The following is a 20,783-nucleotide window of genomic DNA, read 5'->3' on the forward strand; positions in this document are numbered from 1 at the left end:
CAGAACCAGGGGACGGGTCCGTACATCCACACAGTATCAGTGTTGTTGGAGTGGGTTCATGGCCCGTGTACTTGAAATTTAAGAGAATTAGATTTTGAAAACTATTCAGGTTAAAATCTAAAAAAAATTCTATTTAAGTCAAAAAATCTAAAAGTTCATTGTTCATTAGCTCAGTATAAATGTGACAAGAAAATTTTCAGTGTGCTTGAAGCACATGATGACACATCACATATCATTTTATAATTAGAGAGTTTTTTAAGGAATTGTTATTGGCACTCCAAAAATCTCATTTTTCACTTCAAGCTTTCTACAATTAAAAAAAAATACATTGGTAAAAAATGTAGAATAAAATTTTTGTAATGTTAATAACATTTTATTTATTTATATTCTGTTCAATAATATAATAATAACATATGTCGTATTAGTGGGCAGCCGCTGTGAAAAATCTCTCATCACGGCGAGCAGGTGACTTCTTTCTCTTGTTTTCTTCTCACTGGGTCCAAATGATTTTGCTGCCAGAAAATTCCACACGTTATACAGTACCCGATAGTAACACTGTAAAAACTGAAAACCAAGATCGGATTTTGATAAACGAAATGGAGTAAAACTGTGAACCTTTTACTTTGGTTAAAGTCAACGTCGGGGAGGGTAAGAGATACCCTTCTTCTCTGTTCTTCTGCTACCTTGAATCTATATCTACCAGGAGCCCTTTGATCCACGGTCCACCTTACTCAGATCCATCACTGTGAATTAATTTCGAAAGCTGCTGCTTCTGTGCTTGCTTTTTCGTTTTCTGGTTTTCTGTTGTGGTTGTTGGCGCTTTTTGATTAAGCAGAAGCCAAAATCAAGATCAGAAATTTGAAGCTTCTCTGAGAAGAATCCATCATTTGGAAGAAACCCAGTTCGAGAAAAGCTGAATCTTGAACTGGGTTTTTCAATTTGAGGCAGAAAGTTCTGGAATCAGATTCCAATTTTTCAGGAAACAACACCGATCTGCTTTCTGGGTTGTAGTCATTTTCTGCAAATTTTTATTGGGAAGTGAGTAATGGTGGAGGAAGAGGAGGAGGTTCTGAATCCCTCCGGCGATATTGCAGAGGAAAAAGAGCCGGAAAAAGGGTGTTGTGGAGCTCTCTGCACTCCAATCCAATGGTTCAGAATGCTATGCGTGGAACTGCATTGGAGTTTTGTATTGGGGGTGGTGGTTGTTTATGGAGTAAGTCAAGGACTCGGCGGAGCTCTTTATCGCGTCGGCACGGAGTATTACATGAAGGATGTGCAGAAGGTGCAGCCTTCTGAAGCTCAATTTTATCAGGGAGTCACCAATATTCCTTGGCTTGTCAAGCCTCTCTGGGGCCTCCTCACTGATGTTCTTCCCATTTTTGGGTATCGAAGACGGCCTTATTTCATTATAGCAGGTAAACGATGCAGCTTTAGTTTCATGTTAATTCAAATTTAAAAGTTTTTTTTTGTGTGTGTTTTGATGTTCAATCGATGTGCTCACATTTGGCTTTAAATTCCACAAACTATGCATCGATACTATGTTGGTACGTTTTCTCGGACGTATTGGCAGTCTGTCTTTATTAAGGAACGGATGTCCATTCCATAGCCGGACTATTCTAATAGATGAGAATATCAGTTGAACTTTTGCTTTTTTTTTGTAACTTTTGCTTTTTTTTACGAAAAAAAGAAAATTCGAACATTCCGCATGGATTTATGAGGTGACATGTGTAGGAGTTTCTAGCTGACATGGTGTCCTGATTAGCTCATCAATGCCATGTTTTTATTAGGTTCTGTTGGTGCGATGGCAATGCTCGTTTTATCGTTCCATGCAAAGTTGCACATTGCACTTGCCCTCTTGGCATTAACAACCGGAAGTGGTGGAGTGGCTGTCGCAGATGTGACCATCGATGCGTGTGTGGCACATAACAGTATTAACCATCCTAGTCTCGCAGCCGATATCCAGAGCCTGTGTGCCCTGAGTTCCTCCATAGGAGCACTACTGGGGTTCTCTGTTAGCGGTATCTTCGTTCATCTTCTAGGCCCTAAGGTCAGTTTATTTTCACTTGTATCTGTTCAAGTTTTTAAAACTTCTTAGAAAAAATGGCATTTTTAACATTAGAGTTTCTTTCTCCTCTTCCTTGGTAGGGGGTGTACGGCTTGTTGGCAATCCCATTTGGACTTGTGTTCTTAATCGGAACTTTAATCAAGGAACCTCATTCACCAAACTTCGCTTACACACAGGTAGTCCTTTGCTCGATTCTTGGGTTTTCTCTCTTTCATGATCACGATCTAATGTTGCATGTTGGGCACAGGTGAATCAGAAGCTTGTCGATGCTGGCAAATCCATGTGGACAACATTGAAATGCCCTGATGTATGGAGACCATGCGTATACATGTACTTTTCCCTTGCATTGAGCTTGAATATCCTCGACGGACTGTTCTTCTGGTATACAGACTCGAAAGATGGTCCACATTTCTCTCAGGTATTCGACAATTACTAATTAGAGTGGATTTTATGACCTCAGTAATCGCTATATGAATTTAATCAGTCACATCTTTATGCAGGAGAATGTTGGATACATATTCTCAATAGGTTCAGTTGGTTCCCTTTTGGGGGCAGTACTCTATCAAAGTGTTCTAAAGGATCATCCTTTCCGGGACTTGCTCTTCTGGACTCAGTTGATTTACGGGGTGTCAGGAACATTAGACTTGATGCTCGTTTTGCGATTGAATCTGAAGTTTGGCATACCCGATTATTTCTTCGTTGTGATTGATGAAAGTGTATCTCAAATGACCGGAAGGCTCAAGTGGATGCCTCTTCTTGTACTCAGCTCAAAGCTTTGTCCCCCTGGAATCGAAGGAACTTTCTTCGCTCTGCTCATGTCGATTGATAACGTTGGACTTGTCTCGGCAACATGGGGAGGAGGCATTTTACTGCACGTATTGAAGGTTACACGGACGCAATTTGATAATCTCTGGCTAGCCATTCTGATTAGGAACCTTTTGAGATTAGCTCCTCTTTGTCTGCTGTTTTTGGTGCCTAGAGCTGATCCGAACTCTTCGATTCTTCCGACCGAAATCGCAAACACGAAAGAGGATATCGAAACTCTGGAAACAAAGAACGTTGAGTTAGTCTCCCTTGTAAACAGAGCAGACGATCGATAGCCGGACTACGAAAAATTTACACCAAAATCGTTTTTGGTTTCAAAAGCATACTTGAAGACCAAGCTAGAGTTGGAAATGTGCTACTATCACACACATTTTTTTTATTATTTCCCGCATTTTGTTTAATATTGAGAAATATATTTCAAGGTAGTCCAACTATATATGGTGAGATGCATTAAGAAAATTGTTTGGATGAATTAAAATTATATCCGTTTTTCTTGTATCGCACTTTCAGATATAATACTGATCTATACCAACTGTTCTAACTTACATTTGTTCACTTAGCTGAATTTGAAGACAAAATTTTTGGGTCGTTGAAGGATGAAGAAGATAGTTTGTTACTTGAGGGGAGGGAGAGTACCCGAAATAACAATAGTAACCAAATTTTTGAGCCTAGAGAATATAGAGACAAAAATAAGGCGAAGAGTGAAGGAAAAAAAAACAATTAGGAGAGTGAAAATCACAGTCCAAACTAAAACCCAATAACTAGTAAATAAGACTAGGGTGTACATAGATTCGGTTGATTAAACCACTTATTACTATTATAACCTAGTAATATCTCTCAACTTATAAATGAAAATTTTGATGTGCGAATTTCGAGAATGTCAAATTTGATATCAATTTAGACACATTGTGCGAGTGCGACCCAGCCCAAATCCGGCACTCCACAGTTAATTACATCGTCGTATGTTCAAAAGAAAAAAAAAAAGGAAGATTTCGTTGGGAAAAGTCAACTTGGCGCCCTTCTCAGCTCTGCTAACTTGGAGGCTTGCAGCTAGCTATGAGGTTTTTTTTAATCCATCTCGATCTTGAAGTTAGCTGGTTTTTCATTTTCTGAGATCCATAACTAATCAGAAAAGAATGAAGTACGCCATCATTGCAAAATTATTCAAGAAAGCTGCTGTCTCTGTGTTTTTCGTTTTGTCTCGAAGAAACTCAGTTCAAGCTTCCTTCAGGAGTTTCCAATAGTTTCGAAGAAACCCAGATCGAAAAAACCGAAAACTCGAACTGGGTTTTGAAGGGTTTTCAATTTCAAGCATTGTTCAGGAAACACAGATTCCCAGAGTTCAGGAAACTCTGATCTGTTTGCTGAGTTGTTGTTGTTTCCTGCAAATCTGTATAGGGAAGTGAGTGATGGTGAAAGAGGAGGAGGAGGAGGTTCTCGATCCCTCTGGCGATACTACATACGAAAGTGAACCGAAAAAAGGGTGCTGTGGTGCTCTCTGTACTCCAATACAATGGTTCAAAATGCTGTGTGTGGAATTGCATTGGAGTTTTGTATGGGGGGTAGTTGTTGTTTATGGAATAAGTCAGGGAATGGGTGACGCTCTTTCTCGCATCGGTACGGAGTACTACATGAAGGATGTGCAGAAGGTGCAGCCTTCTGAAGCCCAATTTTACCGAGGAATTATCTATATTCCTTGGATTGTCAAGCCTATCTGGGGTCTCCTCACTGATGTTCTCCCCATTTTCGGGTATCGAAGACGGCCTTATTTCATTTTTGCTGGTAAGTGATGCAGTTTTAGTTTCTTGTTAACCAAAAAATCAATAGTTCTAGTTGGTTTTTATGTCCAAGGTTAAATATAAACTTGAGGATATATTTCATGTTTTAAAATGCAGTTTGGGCATTATGTTCGGGGTTTGTATAGGGAATGAGTAGGCATTTAATTTCAAATGTTGTTGATTTTAGACGTGTTGCTTTCCCTTCGGTGTTCGAAATCTACATGTTTTAGATCAACAAACCATTCCCTATACGAACCACGAGCAGGAAGGACTGATTGTTCATGGGATGAAGGGTCTCATTATTAGCTGGTTCATGTTTTATTTGATGTTAGGTTCTATTGGTGTGATCTCGATGCTCCTAATATCGTTCCACGAAAAGCTGCATCTCGCACTTGCCATCTTGGTATTAACAGGTGGAAGTGCTGGAGTTGCTATAGCAGATGTCACCATAGATGCCTGTGCAGCAAAGAACAGTATCCTTCACCCTTCACTTGCATCAGATATCCAAAGTCTGTGTGCCTTAACTGAGTCCATTGGGGCACTTGTCGGATTCTCCATTAGTGGTATCTTTGTTCATCTTATAGGCCCTAAGGTCAGCTTCTTTAAAACTTCTGCTCTCATATTTCAATTGAAAATATCATGATTCTATCTCCTCTTCTGTGGCAGGGAGTTTTCGGCCTGTTGGCAATCCCATCAGGACTTGTAGTTGTAGTTGGAACTCTGCTTGATGAACCTCGCTCACCCAAATTTTCTTTCACATCGGTAGTTTTATACTCCTGCTGATTCTTGCTTCTTTTCAAGCTAATTGCCTAATATTCCATGCTGGCGCAGGTCGGTCAGAAGTTTATTGATGCTGGAAAAGCCATGTGGACAACATTGAAATGCCCTGAGGTATGGAGACCTTGCTTGTACATGTACTTATCCATTGCATTGAGCTTGACCATCCTCGACGGAATGTTCTACTGGTATACAGACGCGAAGGATGGCCCGTCTCTCTCTGAGGTATTCGATTATCATTTACGAGACTGAGTTTTAGAAACTAAGATGAATATATTTTTAAAGTTAATCATTCACATCTTTATGCAGGAGAATGTCGGATATATATTCGCGATAGGTTCAGTTGGTTCACTATTGGGGGCAGTACTCTATCAAAATGTTCTGAAGGATCATCCCTTCCGGGACTTGCTCTTCTGGACTCAGTTGATATACGGGTTGTCAGGAACATTAGATTTGATGCTCGTTTTGCGATTGAATTTGAAGTTTGGCATACCTGATTATTTCTTCGTTGTGATTGATGAAAGTGTATCTCAAATGATAGGAAGGCTCAAATGGATGCCTCTCCTTGTGCTCAGCTCAAGGCTTTGTCCCTCTGGAATTGAAGGAACTTTTTTCGCTCTGCTCATGTCAATCGAAAATGTTGGAGTTATGTCAGCATCGTGGGGAGGAGGCGTCTTACTGCATGCATTGAAGGTTACAAGGACAAAATTTGATAATCTCTGGCTTGCCATTCTGATTAGGAACTTGTTGAGATTAACTCCTCTCTTTCTGCTGTTTTTGGTACCCAAATCTGATGCGAGATCCGCCATTCTTCCAACAGAAATTTTGAACACGAAGGGAGATATTGAAACTACAGAAACAGAGAACATTGAATTGGTCTCCCTTGTAAAGAGAGTTGATGGTAGATAGCTCAACAAAAATGAAAAAAACATTTCATCTCCAAATCATTTTTTGTTTTGTTTTCAGAAACACATTCAGCTTGCAGATTGAATTTCGATATTTGAGATGGACGTAAGTATTGTCCTTAAATTGCTGATGCAATTTGTTATTTCGCTAACAGATTACATGGTCCCCTTATGCGAAAGCATGTCGAACTAACAAGAAGGATTAACTAGCAACAAGAAATAAAGATACTAAATCAGATTTTATATCTGAAATCATACAATCTTGTAGCATGAGTAAGGCAGTACTACTTCAACGACCATCCAAGCTAGAAGTTAAAGATATGTGAGAGGCTGAATCGGCTTCTTGTTGAGGTTGAGGCAGTGGATAATGGTCATGCATGTCTGGTGGAAGTTCTGGCAGCGGCGCTTCGAGCTGAAGAACCTTTATCACCTGCCCTGCTTTTGGTCTTTCCGTTTTCCTGGGGTGGGTGCACCATAACCCCACAAATAGCAAACATTCCATTTCATTTCTATCAAAGTTCAAATTTAATCTCTCATCGGCTACGTGGAGAAGATTTCCGGCAAGGTAGAGCTGCCAAACCCACCGGAAAAGTGGCACATGATACTCTCCATCTTGGTAAGTCCTCCTTCCACATGCAATTTCCAAGGCTACAACTCCTAAACTGTAAATGTCTGATTCTTTGCTGGCCCTCCCTCCACTTTCATATTCTGGGGCCATGTATCCGAAAGTCCCTACTACCCCTGTTGTCTGACTCCTGAATCGCGGATCCACGAGCTTCGCAATACCAAAATCACCAAGCTTAGTGCTGAAATTATTGTCCAACAGTACGTTAGCTGATTTGATATCCCTGTGAAGGACACATTGCTCTGCTTCTTCGTGTAGGTAATGAAGTGCCGAGGCCAACCCTAAAGCTATCTTGTACCGGGATTCCCATTGCAGAGTTACTCGAGAACCAAACAGGTGCGTGTCAAGGCTGCCGTTGGACATGTATGCATAAACAAGCAAGCATTCTCCATTCTTGTGACACCATCCAATGAACTGGACCAGATTTCGATGAAATAAGTGGCTTATTATCTTCACTTCATTGATGAAGATTTTCTCATAGCGCTCGGATTCTGTCAAGATTCTCTTAACAGCAACTAGGCTGCCAAGATCTTGTAAGATCCCTTTATAAACTTGTCCTGACCCTCCCTGGCCTAGCCTTCTTTCTTTCGCGAAGTCATTAGTGGCCGCGACTAATTCTTGGTAAGAAAACCTTTTTGGGACAGCTAGTCTCTCAAGCTTCGCACTTATAGAGTGCAATCCATTGGAGCTGTGATTTCTGTTCGCAAACGATCCAATCCTTTTAACCAAACAACATAAGGCCACGCCAATCGCCACAATCAAGAAGGAAGCCGCAACGACCACTGTCAACCATTTCTCGTTTCCTTTCCACTTGTGTTTCCTGTTTTTCTCATGCGTAGGATCCAAACTTGAATTGAAATCCCATGAGTATATCGTGTGCCGCTCGGGGTATTGTCCGCTAGCAGCTGAAAAACCAATTGTAACCAAATCGGGAAGGCACTCGCGTAAGTCAACAACGTAAGAAAGAGAAGAATTGCCTACGAAAACAGGGTTTTCCTTGTTTGTCCAGAACACACTGAGGTTTTTAGTGGTAGCATTGTAAGTTATCCACACATTCACATTCTTCTTATTATAATCGCTGCTAAAGTTCCAACTAGCATGAACAGCAGAAGCGATTTTATCGATATTGATCCCAACATGCGGTCCGGCTGGATCCCAGTAACTGTTTGAGAAGGTATCGAACTCGACGGAAGCAATTTTGTTGTGTGACATGGTGGTGCTGTTGAATAATCCGAGATAACCCCCACCCGAGTTAGTCGGAATTGGGACACCAACAGGAGCAAGGAAAAACGCAAACCCGTCACTATGGTTTTGGCCAGCAGCGTTGATATTGAAAGTGAAATGAGTAGTGAAGTCTGCAAGTGACCCGGAGTTGGAGTCCCATAAGTGCAAAGGGTCTGCATATGTAGCCCGCCCAACGGTCCACGTCCATGTAGACTCTGCGTTGAGTTCAATCCCTCCTAGTACAGGCGCTGCGTCACCTTCGTAGACAATGTTCGTTGTACCATGATAAAATTGTGTAATATTGAAGGAAAGTGGCTGAGCAAAGTGAGGGAAGCAGGTGATCAAAATGAAGAAGTATTGAAGACGAAAACTTACCTCTCTGCTGCTTGTGTTGTTTAGCGACATTGCATTCGAACGCAACTGCGCTTCTCACACAACTTCTCACAATTCTAATTAACCCAAGTTTAACAGAATAGGAGAGATTGAAACCAAACTAATAGCCACAAATAAACTGCTGATATAATCTAAAAATAAATGCAATTGTTCGCCTCTTTACCTTGTCCACCCTTTCATACCGGATAGGATTCAATTATTTCCATTGCAAGACGAAGACAGATCGGGGACTACTAGGTCACTGCAGAAAAGGATAGTGCTAAGAATGGCTACCAGTCTCTGATCTGTCTTCTTCATCTGTACAAGAAAATATTCAAACCTACATGCTAGTAAGTAGTGCCACTCAAAAACAAAGATGTACTGATTCAGACTTTATAAATTTGAGTTCATATACAAGCAAGCTTCTAAAAGGAGCTAGGCGCAAGCCGAATGATGGGGCCTATGCAGTTTTGTTAAATTTAACTATATATAACATATAAATAAATATCTACTTATACTTCATAACAATATCGATATAAATAAATTGCAAAATAGAATGACATATAGATTATAAAACAATAGGACATATTGAAAACGAGGGGAACAATCATATAATGAGTGTTCATCCAAGTATTCAATAAGTCTCTTATAATTTATTGAAAAAATAAAAGAGAACATTCATGAAAATGGCTTGGGCTAAATTTATTTTAATAAAAAACCATGCTATAACTTTATTTAATGAAAAATACTTAAATTTTAATGAAAAATCCTTAAATTTTAATAAAAAGGACAAAATAACTTAAATTTTAATGAAAAAGACATAATTTTAATATTAAAAAAAATTAAAAAAAAATCTGACGTGCGGACTCGTGCGTCTTCACACAAACTGTTTATGAAACTTAACGGTACTACACTGTTTATGAAACTTACGACACTGTTTATGAAACTTTACGACACTGTTTATGAAACTTCTGTTTATGAAACTTACTACACTGTTTACGAAACTTACTACATTGTTTATGAAATTTAACGGTGCTACACTGTTTATAAAACCTAACGATACTACACTGTTTATGAAACTTACTACACTTCTTATGAAACTTAACGGTATTACATTCTTCTCTCTTATCTTCTTGAATTTTCTTGACACATTCTCACTTTCCAAACACATTTTCTTCTTCTAATTTTCTTTGATACTCATCAAATTTTCTCTGTATCTCTTCAATTTCTTAACTTTCTACACCATTTACTTAATGTTCTTCTATTGTCCATCCATCTGCGGCTTCCTCTTCTCTTCCACCTACAATCTTAACTTTCTACATCACGTGTTATTATGTAAGTAGTGGAAAATTTTATTTTTTAACACAAGAATTTGACCACTTGTATTGAGACGTGGTGTATCATCCCGTGTTCCGGGCACATTGAAAAATCTCTCATCATCTTGATTACTATTGGAAAATAACACCACAAAAATAAAACTGAAAAATGTAATTCAATTTGAAGTATTTCTCTTATTCTAAGAAAATAAAAATAATGTCTTAATGATAGCTGACAATGGAGAGAAAAAAAAGTGGAAAGGGGGGTGGGGTGGGGTGCACGCCAGCTCATGTGGTTTTTTATGTTTTTTTTTTTATAATTATTTTGTCCTTATCATTAAATAAAAGTTAGTAGATGATTTTTTATTTATTTATTAAAATGCAAAGATTTGAAGTCATTTTTATTAGTTTTCTTAAAATAGAATGCAAAGTGAAAGTTATCTATTTTTTGTCTAAATGAGAGCGCGACCTAGGAGGGTGCTTAGGCGGGCGTCTAGTCAGGTCTAGACGACCTTTATTAACTTTCAAACGCCTAAGGATTAATCGAGGCAGTGACCAGCCGCCTAGTGCCTAGGCTCGGCGCGACCTAGGAGGGTGCTTAGGCGGGCGTCTAGTCCGGTCTAGACGACCTTTATTAACTTTCAAACGGCTAAGGATTAATCGAGGCAGTGACCAGCCGTCTAGTGCCTAGGCGCGGCCTAGACGGAGCTAGAAGATGATTTTTAAACAGTGTATACAAGAAATATAGCTTCTTGATGGCAACCAATTTGGCTTTAATGAGACAAATTGTTCATGCTGGAGCTGAAAGCCTAGATGTGACGAGCGGACGGAACAAATTCGTTTTTTCTTGAGGGGGAACTGATAATCAGATTCACTTCTAAGAATTATATTTTTCTTCAGGCACCCCAGATGTATTCAATGGTTTTCTAGTGAAAACTTGGATGCTAAAGTGAAAATGAATGTAGTATTCGGCTGCTGCTAAATTTTTCTGTTCGAAATTCAGACTGTTCATTGAAGTTTATTCTTGCGTATGTAGCTGCCGCAGTTTGTCATTTCGCAAGAAAATTAAACTGCCCCATGTGCTAAAGCATGACGAACAAACAAACATTTAACAGATATACCAATTCAGATGTTTCATATATGAAATCATACAGCCATGTAGCAAGATAAAGGTAGTAGTTTAAAAAGAAGGAAACACAGAGAATCTGATGTAGCTCGGTTTCTACAGACCTACATGTTCAGAGGTATCAGTTATGGATCCGTGGGAGGAGCAATCTTGTTGTGGAGGTTGAGGCAGTAGATATTCTGCGTGTTGAGCTCTCTTGTGAAGGACAGAGAGGCATCGCCCGCGTAGAGTATTTTATTTGAGCCGAGGTCGAATTGTGGGAAGCTGAAGGAAAGTGGATTGGCAAAGGGAGCGAAAAGATGGATGGAAAGGAAGAAGATACTAAAAATTTAGCACTTGTTTAAGTTGTGAAAGATCATTGTCTGATAATTAGGATGAAATTTGTGCAAGTTTTAGTAAAAAGGAAAGAAAAATCTGCAGAGAAATTGCATAATGTTTTGATTTCTCAAGGAAAAAGGCCTAACAATTTCGAAACAGCAAGGAAATATGCCACGCCCCGATCTCGGTGTCCGAAGGACAACATGATTGTCACGTGCTGGCCGATACTCGAGGATGACCCAAGTCATTTCATGAATGCATATGCCATGAAACATGCATATAAATTTTGCGCATAACTACGCAATGTAATATTCAAATACAACCTTAACAAAATAATATCATAAGTTCAACTGTCAACATAATAAAAGTGATAATGCATGACATGTTCAGAGCATACTAATAGTTCAAAATACAAGCGGAAGGTGTAACAGAAAGTGCTATTACAAGTGATGTCAAAAGCAAAGAGGATGACATGATATCACTGGTAGGGGAATGCCTCGTAAGCTCAGATTGTATGCCTCGTTCCTAGGTCCTGAGGGGACGCAAAACAAACATGAGTGGACCAAGTTGATATATAAGTAGTACTAACATAGTTATTCAACAACGTACTAACCCCACAAAGTTTATGAAAACTCATATAGCATAATAAGTAATAGGTTTTCCGAAAACCCTAGCATGCCATAAAACCTTCAATAAAACATATATCGTATATAGTGTGCTAAATAGTGGTATTAGTATTGCCCGAAGGCAGGTCATTTGCCCATAGGCAGATCATTCGTCCGTAGGCAGGACATTCGCCCGTAGGCAGGATATTCGTCCGTAGGCAGGACATTCGCTCGCTTGCAGATCATTCGCCTATAGGCAGGACATTCGAGTAACCACTAAGTAAGCACAAAAATCATTGAACATAATCTTTCCAAAGTATAAGTATATATATCTCAACAGAGCTCAGTAGCTCAAACATCATATCATAAATCATGTTCATAGTATATAGTCATCAATCATATATACCACGAAGAATGTAAAATCGATAAAGCATGATAATTCATAAAGCGTGAAACCAATTTACTCATAAACGTTTCATAAAACGTATCCATAAAATCATGCTTTTCATGTATTTAATAATAAATCATGCATTTTAGAAAGGGTCCACTCATAGATACTCCGTCGTCGAAGAGCCGTGTGAAATAGGAAGGACGGAAATGCCGCTAATAAACGCACCTAAGCACATAAAGGGTCCAATTAATAAAACTCTACCATAACGATTGAATTTCGAAAAACAGACGTCATAAATGGATTCAGGATGTCTAAAAACATAAGGGGGACCTCGGGGCGGCGGCCCAGACGGCCACGTGCCGAGTTGGGTTGCTGGAAAGTTTGCCGAAAAAGTCATTGCCGTGGACGGTAGTGGAGCACAGTACCTCCGGTGGAGGCGCATGTGCTCCACACGCCGGCCAAGACAGACGCCCACGTGCAAGCCCACCCGCCGACTGGGATCTGGGCTCCGACTGGGTTTAGGCCTGGGCATCTAGGCTTGGGCCTATTGGGATGTGTAACATCCCACATCGCCCATGGGAGTGATCCTTAAATGTATATTCCCATCCCTACCTAGCACGAGGCCTTTTGGGAGCTCACTGGCTTCGGGTTCCGTAGGAATTCCGAAGTTAAGCGAGAAGGGGGCTAGAGCACTCCCAGGATGGGTGACCCACTGGGAAGTTGCTCGTGAGTTCCCAGAAACAAAACCGTGAGGGCGAAGTCGGGGCCCAAAACGGATAATATCGTGCTACGGTGGTGGAGCAGGCTCGAGAAGTAATCCACCCCGGGCTGGGATGTGACAAATGGTATCAGAGCCAATCCCTGGCCGGAAGTGTGCCGACGAGGGGAGTGATCCTTAAATGTATATTCCCATCCCTATCTAGCACGAAGCTTTTTGGGAGCTCATTGGCTTCGGGTTCCGTAAGAATTCCGAAGTTAAGCGAGAAGGGGGCTAGAGCAATCCCAAGATGGGTGACCCACTGGGAAGTTGCTCGTGAGTTCCCAGAAACAAAACCGTGAGGGCTAGAGTACTGCAATCACCCTGATGACGCTTACCACAACACGCACAAGTCGTAACCGTTGGATTAAAATGACTGAAAGATCGCCTCGCCATCTTACTGCCGAGCCCTCACTGGATGATCCCGAACCCTGACCCTATCGCTTGAACGACTGAGAGTGTCTAAGGCCGAAAGAATCATAAGAAGTAGAAGGCTCCCTCATGCTCCGGGATCAGAATCCACGACCCCACTGATTCTGGTTTCTAGGTTGGTTCTAGTTCCGTGGCCGATTCTGGTTAAGTCTGCTCCACCTCGTCTGTTCGACCCTCAAAGCTGCTTCAATCATCGTATGATGCATACCTATATGGTGCCAGAAGCTCACAGATGTCATCGTTCATAGCAATCCCCAGCTGCACCATCATCATCTCTTGAGGGTTCTCATAGGTTTCGCGGTGATGTCTCGACAATCGTCGAAATGTACTATCAAACTCTGTAATACTCAGATTGCCCTGGAAAAATTTTAGGAATTCCTGTCTCTTCCTCAGCTGATATCGGGGCTAAAAAAGGTTTGATGAAAAGTCTCCTGAACGTAGCCCAAGTCATTATAGAGTTACGTGGGCGATAGCCCATCACCGACTTCCACCAATATCTCGTGTTACTCTAAAGGAAGTAACCAGCAGTATTCGCCCATTCAGACGCTAGGCATTTCATACTCTCTAAAGTGTCCTCCATCTTTTCTAGCTAATCCTCAGCATCCTTACAGGCTCAAACTACATACAGCTTAGTAATGTCGTGACTCCGAGCAATCTCCATATAAGTACGACTCAGCATGCTACTCCCACGAAAAACATTTCGTAGAGCGGAGGTCAATTGCTGAATCCCACCCATTAAACCATAACGAGGTCGTCGAGGTACATTCCCACCAGGAGGATCCATGATTCTGATAAGAGGCAAACAAGATTTAGAAGGATGAAAGATTATGGCTACAAGAGAGATTATGATTACCAAATGGAAGAACAAAGTCCTAAGTATACTCTGATACCAATCTGACACGCCCCAATCCCGGTGTCTGAAGGACAACGGGATGGCCACGTGCTGGCCGACACCCGAGGGTGACTCAAGCCATTTCATGGATGCATATGCCGAGAACATGTGAAACATGCATATAAATTTCACGCATAACTACACAATGTAATATTCAAATACAACCTTAATAAAATAATATAATAAGTTTGATGAGGTGATGTTATACCATATATTTTACCCTAATCTTAGTATTAATTTATTGGTTATTTTGGTAGAATTTTGATACTTTGTTATATATTTCCAATGTAGGACATTCGACTTCCTCTGGAGTAAAAAGTAATCAAACGGATGAATTTTGGAGTGATTCCAATTGGAGGATGTTTGTGTGCCTTTCAAGATGATGGTGTCAAAATTCCAGATTTTTCTACCAATTTGTTTGACCATGGTGATGAAATAAAGACCCAGCGCACTTCTTTCCCAGATTGACGTTTTTGGACATTTTGGGTATTTTGAAGGTCAAGATGGCATATTTTGAGGAAGATTCGTATGAGGATTTGTAGGGAACGTCTTTAGCTTTCAAAAGAGACCTTTTGGGACCAAATCGGAGTTGATTTGGTCGGTCAAAAGTCCGATTTTCTGAGAAGTCCGAATTTCAGTTCAAATAGGAAACCTTTTATTTTCTGTTTTATTATTTTATTATGTTTCCTAGTTTTATTCTAAGACCCTTTAAGATTTTATTTTGTAGTAGTATAAATAAGGCTTTTTAGCCATAAGGGGGAAAGAAGAGAACACACGCACACTTTAGAGAGCTTTTGGATTCAAGTTTATTTTCAAGGTGTTTTCTATCCTTGTTTTTAATAATATTTCATTGTATGATTGTTAGTAACTAATTTCCGTTTGCTAGGGCGAGGCCACGAGCCTTAGCAAAAATATGTAGTTTCTTTTCAATTTGCTTATGATATTATGCATGCAAGTTTTGAATTATTAATCACCGGTTTAAACTATCTAATTGTCTTAATGCTTAGCTACCATTATGATCTTTAGAAAAGTAATTTGATGCAATTTTGGTCGGAGGTCGGTCCCTAAAATTGACGAAGGCTTCTTGTGATTAATATGTGCAAATCCACTTAGGATGCAATTTTGCACCTGTGGATCGAAATAAAAAATGCGAGCTGATCACTCAGCTCAAATAGGCAAATGCTAGGGTACTTGACACGTGAAGGCTGCACGTGTGGCTTCGTGTGTGCGTCCAAGGAGAGCTTCTTCAATGCTTCCAGGTCTCGAGCTCGACTCCAGGTCAGCTCGTTCTTTTTCTTGTTTTTATATGTTATTTGTTTTATTATATTTTCTGCTGTTTCTTTGCCTATTTTATGTTTTAGTTCATTTTAGTTTTCTTTTATTTGTCTAGATTCATTTATTTTTGTGTCTTAGGAATTTCTCGTCGTAAGTAGTCATTTTTTATTTTGGGTAAATTACATTTTCATACCTCAGGTTTGGGGTATATTTCAATTCCTTACAACATCTTCAAAACATTTCACTTTCATACCTTAAGTACTATTTTATTTCAAAATAATACCTCTGTTACATTTTCCATCCATGAATACGTTAAGTGCTAACGTGGTTGCCAAATGTGTGCCACGTGGCAAAAAAATAATTTTTAAATTAAAAAAAAAACTTGAATAAATAAATTAAAAAAAAAAACCTGCAACAAGAACAAGAAGAAGAAGAAGAAGAAGAGGGAGAAAAAAAAAAAAACCAAACCCAGTTCGACCTGCAACCTAGAAGAGGAAGAAGAAGAAGAAGAGGGGAAAAAAGAAAAGCCCACCCCGCACCGCAACACACCCCACCCTCCCCCCCCCCCCCACACGACCTAGCGACCAATGACCTCACCCTCCCCCCCCCCCCCGGACCTCACCTTCCTCCCCCCCTGCGTGACCCACCTTGCCTAGAACCCACCTCGCCCAGAACCTGACCCCTACCCTCGTTATCCCTTCTTTCATGCCCTGCTCGTCGGCAAGTCGGTCGGCTCCGACAACAAGGTATGCATTTAATTTTGTCTTTCAAATTTTGAATTTTTTTGGTAGTCTAGATGGAGTTAGGTTTGCTAAGGGTGGGTGAGGTTGCAGATGAGAAAATGGAGGGTGAAGGTGAAGAGGAGAAAGGGCTCGGGGAAGGTGGGGGCGGGGTGAGGGTTTGCTGGGTTTCTTGATGGGAGGGGATGTGAAGAGAGTGGAGGAGAAGGAGGTGGGTCGGGGGGAGGAGGGGGTTTAAGGTTTATGGGTTTGTTTGCTAGGGTGAGGGGTTGCGGATTTCAGTTTTTTTTTAATTAAAAAATTATTTTTTTGCCATGTGGTGTGCCACGTTGGCAGTCACGTCAGCACTTAACGGATTCATGGATGGAAAATGTAACGGAGGTATTATTTTGAAATAAAATAGTACTTAAGGTATGAAAGTGAAATGTTTTAAAGATGTTGTAAGGAATTGAAATAGACCCTAAACCTGAGGTATGAAAATGTAATTTACCCTTTTATTTTTTATTTTTATTTCCACACCTTGAGGACAAAGTGTGATATAAGTTTGGGGGTGGGAAATAAATTTTTAGGATTTTTAATTTTTGAGTCAAGTTAAAAATTTTCATTTTTTAAAAAGTTAATATCCATAAATTATTTTAAACGTTAGAACAAATGGACATGGTGAAGATTAATCTCATAGTAGAGTCTTTTCTATTTATTGTTGCTTAGACACTAATTCATGAGTTATACTTTGAAAGTTGCACATTCACACCAACATGGTTTGTGGGGAGTGAGATTGAAACACTTACTTTTCGTCTAAGTAATTTTTAATTTTTGTTCTAAGTAAAGTAAAGTTTAGTTGTTATAAAGAAAGTAATAATTGTTCCACCCGAGACTTTGCCTATTAACTGGGCCAGTCCTGTCTGATCAACAGTGATTTTCACGTCAAACGGTTCAATCTTGGAATGGGGCAGAGTGGTTTGTTGGTTTCATAGCCTTTTCAGCTCGAGTTAATAAGTCCTTAGGGGTGTTCTACACCTAGTGCCCTAAAGCCTTTGTGGTTTGGGAGTCATTAACCTAAAGCTCGTTACATGGGTTGGATCGAAAGCTTAAGGGAATTAACATTGCACGACCACTACTGTTACTGAAACAAAAAAATGTTTGGAAAAAAAAATTGAGAAAAATCGGAAAGAAGAAAAAAATAATTAATAGTTATGTTTGGAAGTTAGTATGTGTGGAATAAAAAGGACAAGAAGTAAGAGTTTTAGTCGAGTTTCTTTAACCATTTTGGTTCACTTTACACCAAAGGAAGTTCATGAATTCTTTTATAATTGATTCTAAATGGCTTAGAATCTGTGGTGGGATTATTTGGAACTTTTGGAAAGATGTTTTGATTTTTAACATTTTCTATGGATTGTAACTTGAAGATAAAAATTTTGTCTTAGTTGAATTTTAATAAAGTTTTTAGGTTTGTTAGTTTTTGTATTTGAGGTTTGTTAGTTTTTGTATTTGTTTTGCTTGAGGACAAGCAAAAAGCTAAGTTTGGGGGTATTTGATGAGGCGATATTATACCATATATTTTACCCTAATCTTAGTATTAATTTATTGGTTATTTTGGTAGAATTTTGATACTTTGTTATATATTTCCAATGTAGGACATTCGACTTCCTCTGGAGTAAAAAGTGATCAAACGGATGAATTTTGGAGTGATTCCAATTGGAGGATGTTCGTGTGCCTTTCAAGATGATGGTGTCAAAATTCCAGATTTTTCTACCAATCCGTTTGACCATGAAATAAAGACCCAGCGCGCAGCTTTCCTAGATTGACGTTTCTGGAAATTTTGGGTATTTTGAAGGTCAAGATTGCATATTTTGAGGAAGATTCCTTATGAGGATTTATAGGGAACGTCTTTAGCTTTCAAAAGAGACCTTTTGGGACCAAATCGGAGTTGATTTGGTTGGTCAAAAGTCCGATTTTCTGAAAAGTCCGAATTTCAGTTCAAATAGGAAACCTTTTATTTTCTGTTTTATTATTTTATTATGTTTCCTATTTTTATTCTAAGACCCTTTAGGGTTTTATTTTGTAGTAGTATAAATAAGGCTTTTTAGCCATGAGGGGAAAGAAGAGAGCGCACGCACACTTTAGAGAGCTTTTGGATTCAAGTTTATTTTCAAGGTGTTTCTATCCTTGTTTTTAATAATATTTCGTTGTATGATTGTTAGTAACTAATTTCCGTTTGCTAGGGCAAGACCACGAGCCTTAGCAAGAATATGTAGTTTCTTTTCAATTTGCTTATGATATTATGCATGCAAGTTCTGAATTATTAATCACCGGTTTAAACTATCTAATTGTCTTAATGCTTAGATACCATTAGGATCTTTAGAAAAGTAATTTGATGCAATTTTGGTCGGAGGTCGGTCCTTGAAATTGACAATGGCTTCTTGTGATTAATATGTGCAAGTTCACTAAGGATGAATACCACATCTTAAGGGTTGTATGGTTTTTCAAAAGGTTTCACAAAGCTTAATGAGTCATGCATGTTTAGATTTGATCTGAATACCACAGACGGGTTGCATGTTTGATATACGCTCTATGTTGGGGGTCCAAGTAGGCATATATTAGGAAAACCTAACCTTCAAAATATGCATTTGTAATTCATAAGTAATTGGAAGAACTACATAAGATTGTTAAGGTGACGGCGGAACCCTAGGCTTTTACAATTTAATTTTTTTAGTTTATTTAATTTTATCACTTTATTTAATTATTTACATTAAATTCGTTTTAATTATTTGAAATCACAAAATCACCTATTTCTCAAACTCTGTTTTAGATAATTAATTAAGATTTGATTTAAAATAAATTATTCATTCAGTACCTGTGGAGAACGACCTTGCTAGAGTCGACTATCCTGCAATTATCTTGTACTCTTGCAAGTATTTAAAGTGTTTTTATCCTTACTTTTGCAGGTGGTAAAATCCATATCAGAGTTCAACTGTCAACATAATAAAAGTGATAATGCATGACATGTTCAGAGCATACTACTAGTTCAGAATACAAGCGGAAGGTTTAACAGAAAGTGCTATTACAAGTGATGTCAAAAGCAAAGAGGATGACAGGATATCACTCGTAGGGGAATGCCTCGTAATTCGGATCGTATGCCTCGTTCCTAGGTCCTGAGGGGGCACAAAACAAACATGAGTGGACCAAGTTGATATATAAGTAGTACTAACATAGTTATTCAACAACGTACTAAACATACTAACCCACAAAATTTATGAAAACTCATATAGCATAATAAGTAATAGGTTTTCCGAAAACCCTAGCATGCCATAAAACCTTCAATAAAACATGTATCGTATATAGTGTACTAAATAGTGGTATTAGTGACATGCCCCGATCCCGATGTCCTCGTGACATCGGGATGATCACATGCTGGCCGACACCCAAAGGGTGACGAAAGCCATTAATTTAAGTAAAAACTCATAAATAAGCTAAAACAGGCAGCAAGACTAGCCACAATAATACTACAAAATCAACTTCTAATTAATAACATTAGGATCAACGCATAATGTCAGAGCATACGTCTATTACAGAGTACAAACAGAATTTAAGATAGAGATGTGCTATATTACAAAAGATATCGAAGCAGAAGAAGTATAGCACTGGATCACTGGTAGGGAAAGGCCTCGTAGCTTATATCGTAATCCTCGTTCGTAGGTCCTGAAGGGGGCGCAAAACAAACATGAGTGGACCAGTTTGATATAAATATAATAAAACAGTTATCAACATACTAACCCCCAGGTTTATGAAAACATATATATCATGATCAAAATAGATTTTCCGAAACCTAGCATGCCGTGCAATATCTCAAATTCATAACTTGTATAAGTAATAAACACTAGTGAATTGTCCGATAACCTGCAGGCCCCATGCCAGCTCCCCGTCTCTGAGCAGACAGTCAGAGGAATATACACTACAGGCCCCATGCCGACTCCCCGTCCCTGTGCTAAATAGCCAGAGGAAACACACTCCAGGCCCTATGCCAACACCAAACCGTCGCCCGGGACGGACCGGAATCTATCCCTACGTCCCGTAGCGGAAAGGACCACTAGGTAAGTACAAAACCACTGAACATATATATACTGAAAAACAACTTCGTAGTATAAAGTCATCCATCATCTATACTACAAAGAGGTGTTCTAAACATGTTCTAAATATCATATCGTCATCCATCGGATATTCTATAAGAACATGGGTTATAGGAAAAATAGTAATAATTCAATCTAGCCTCATTAAGCATACTATCTCATAAAGTATTTCATAAAACATAAGTATCAAATCATGATTTTCATGTATGCATTTCTATTGTTAAAACATGCTT

At 39.2% G+C, this 20,783-nt stretch overlaps 2 protein-coding genes across 3 annotated transcripts; one reads left to right on the top strand and one right to left on the bottom strand.

Annotated features, from left to right (window-relative positions):
• Positions 1-460: 460 nt before the first annotated feature.
• Positions 461-6,474, top strand: LOC126632571 (uncharacterized). The gene is made up of 11 exons (XM_050302993.1): positions 461-1,415; positions 1,788-2,047; positions 2,146-2,241; positions 2,313-2,483; positions 2,566-3,164; positions 4,203-4,249; positions 4,298-4,672; positions 5,001-5,260; positions 5,335-5,430; positions 5,500-5,670; positions 5,755-6,474. Exons 1-11 carry the CDS (start codon positions 1,046-1,048, stop codon positions 6,352-6,354), a joined length of 3,045 nt encoding a protein of 1,014 aa, XP_050158950.1. The 5' UTR covers positions 461-1,045; the 3' UTR covers positions 6,355-6,474.
• Positions 6,464-8,894, bottom strand: LOC126632301 (L-type lectin-domain containing receptor kinase IX.1-like). Of its 2 annotated transcripts, XM_050302660.1 has the most exons (2): positions 8,575-8,893; positions 6,464-8,456 (listed from the first exon to the last, which is right to left on the bottom strand). In XM_050302660.1, exon 2 carries the CDS (start codon positions 8,185-8,187, stop codon positions 6,640-6,642), a length of 1,548 nt encoding a protein of 515 aa, XP_050158617.1. In that variant the 5' UTR covers positions 8,188-8,456; positions 8,575-8,893; the 3' UTR covers positions 6,464-6,639. The 2 variants fall into 2 exon arrangements, with proteins under 2 accessions (XP_050158617.1, XP_050158616.1); XM_050302659.1 differs by having other exon boundaries at positions 6,464-8,894.
• Positions 8,895-20,783: the final 11,889 nt, after the last annotated feature.

The sequence above is a fragment of the Malus sylvestris genome, chromosome 8, assembly GCF_916048215.2.
Source record: "Malus sylvestris chromosome 8, drMalSylv7.2, whole genome shotgun sequence".
In the NCBI taxonomy this organism is placed as follows: Eukaryota; Viridiplantae; Streptophyta; class Magnoliopsida; order Rosales; family Rosaceae; genus Malus; species Malus sylvestris.

Coding starts and splice junctions, on each gene's coding strand:
- LOC126632571 (XM_050302993.1), top strand. CDS start 1,046: ATGGTGGAGGAAGAGGAGGAGGTTCTGAATCCCTCCGGCGATATTGCA. Junction 3,165..4,202: donor AACAGAGCAGACGATCGATA/GCCGGACTACGA, acceptor TTCAATTTCAAG/CATTGTTCAGGAAACACAGA. Junction 4,673..5,000: donor GCCTTATTTCATTTTTGCTG/GTAAGTGATGCA, acceptor ATTTGATGTTAG/GTTCTATTGGTGTGATCTCG.
- LOC126632301 (XM_050302659.1), bottom strand. CDS start 8,604: ATGTCGCTAAACAACACAAGCAGCAGAGAGGTAAGTTTTCGTCTTCAA.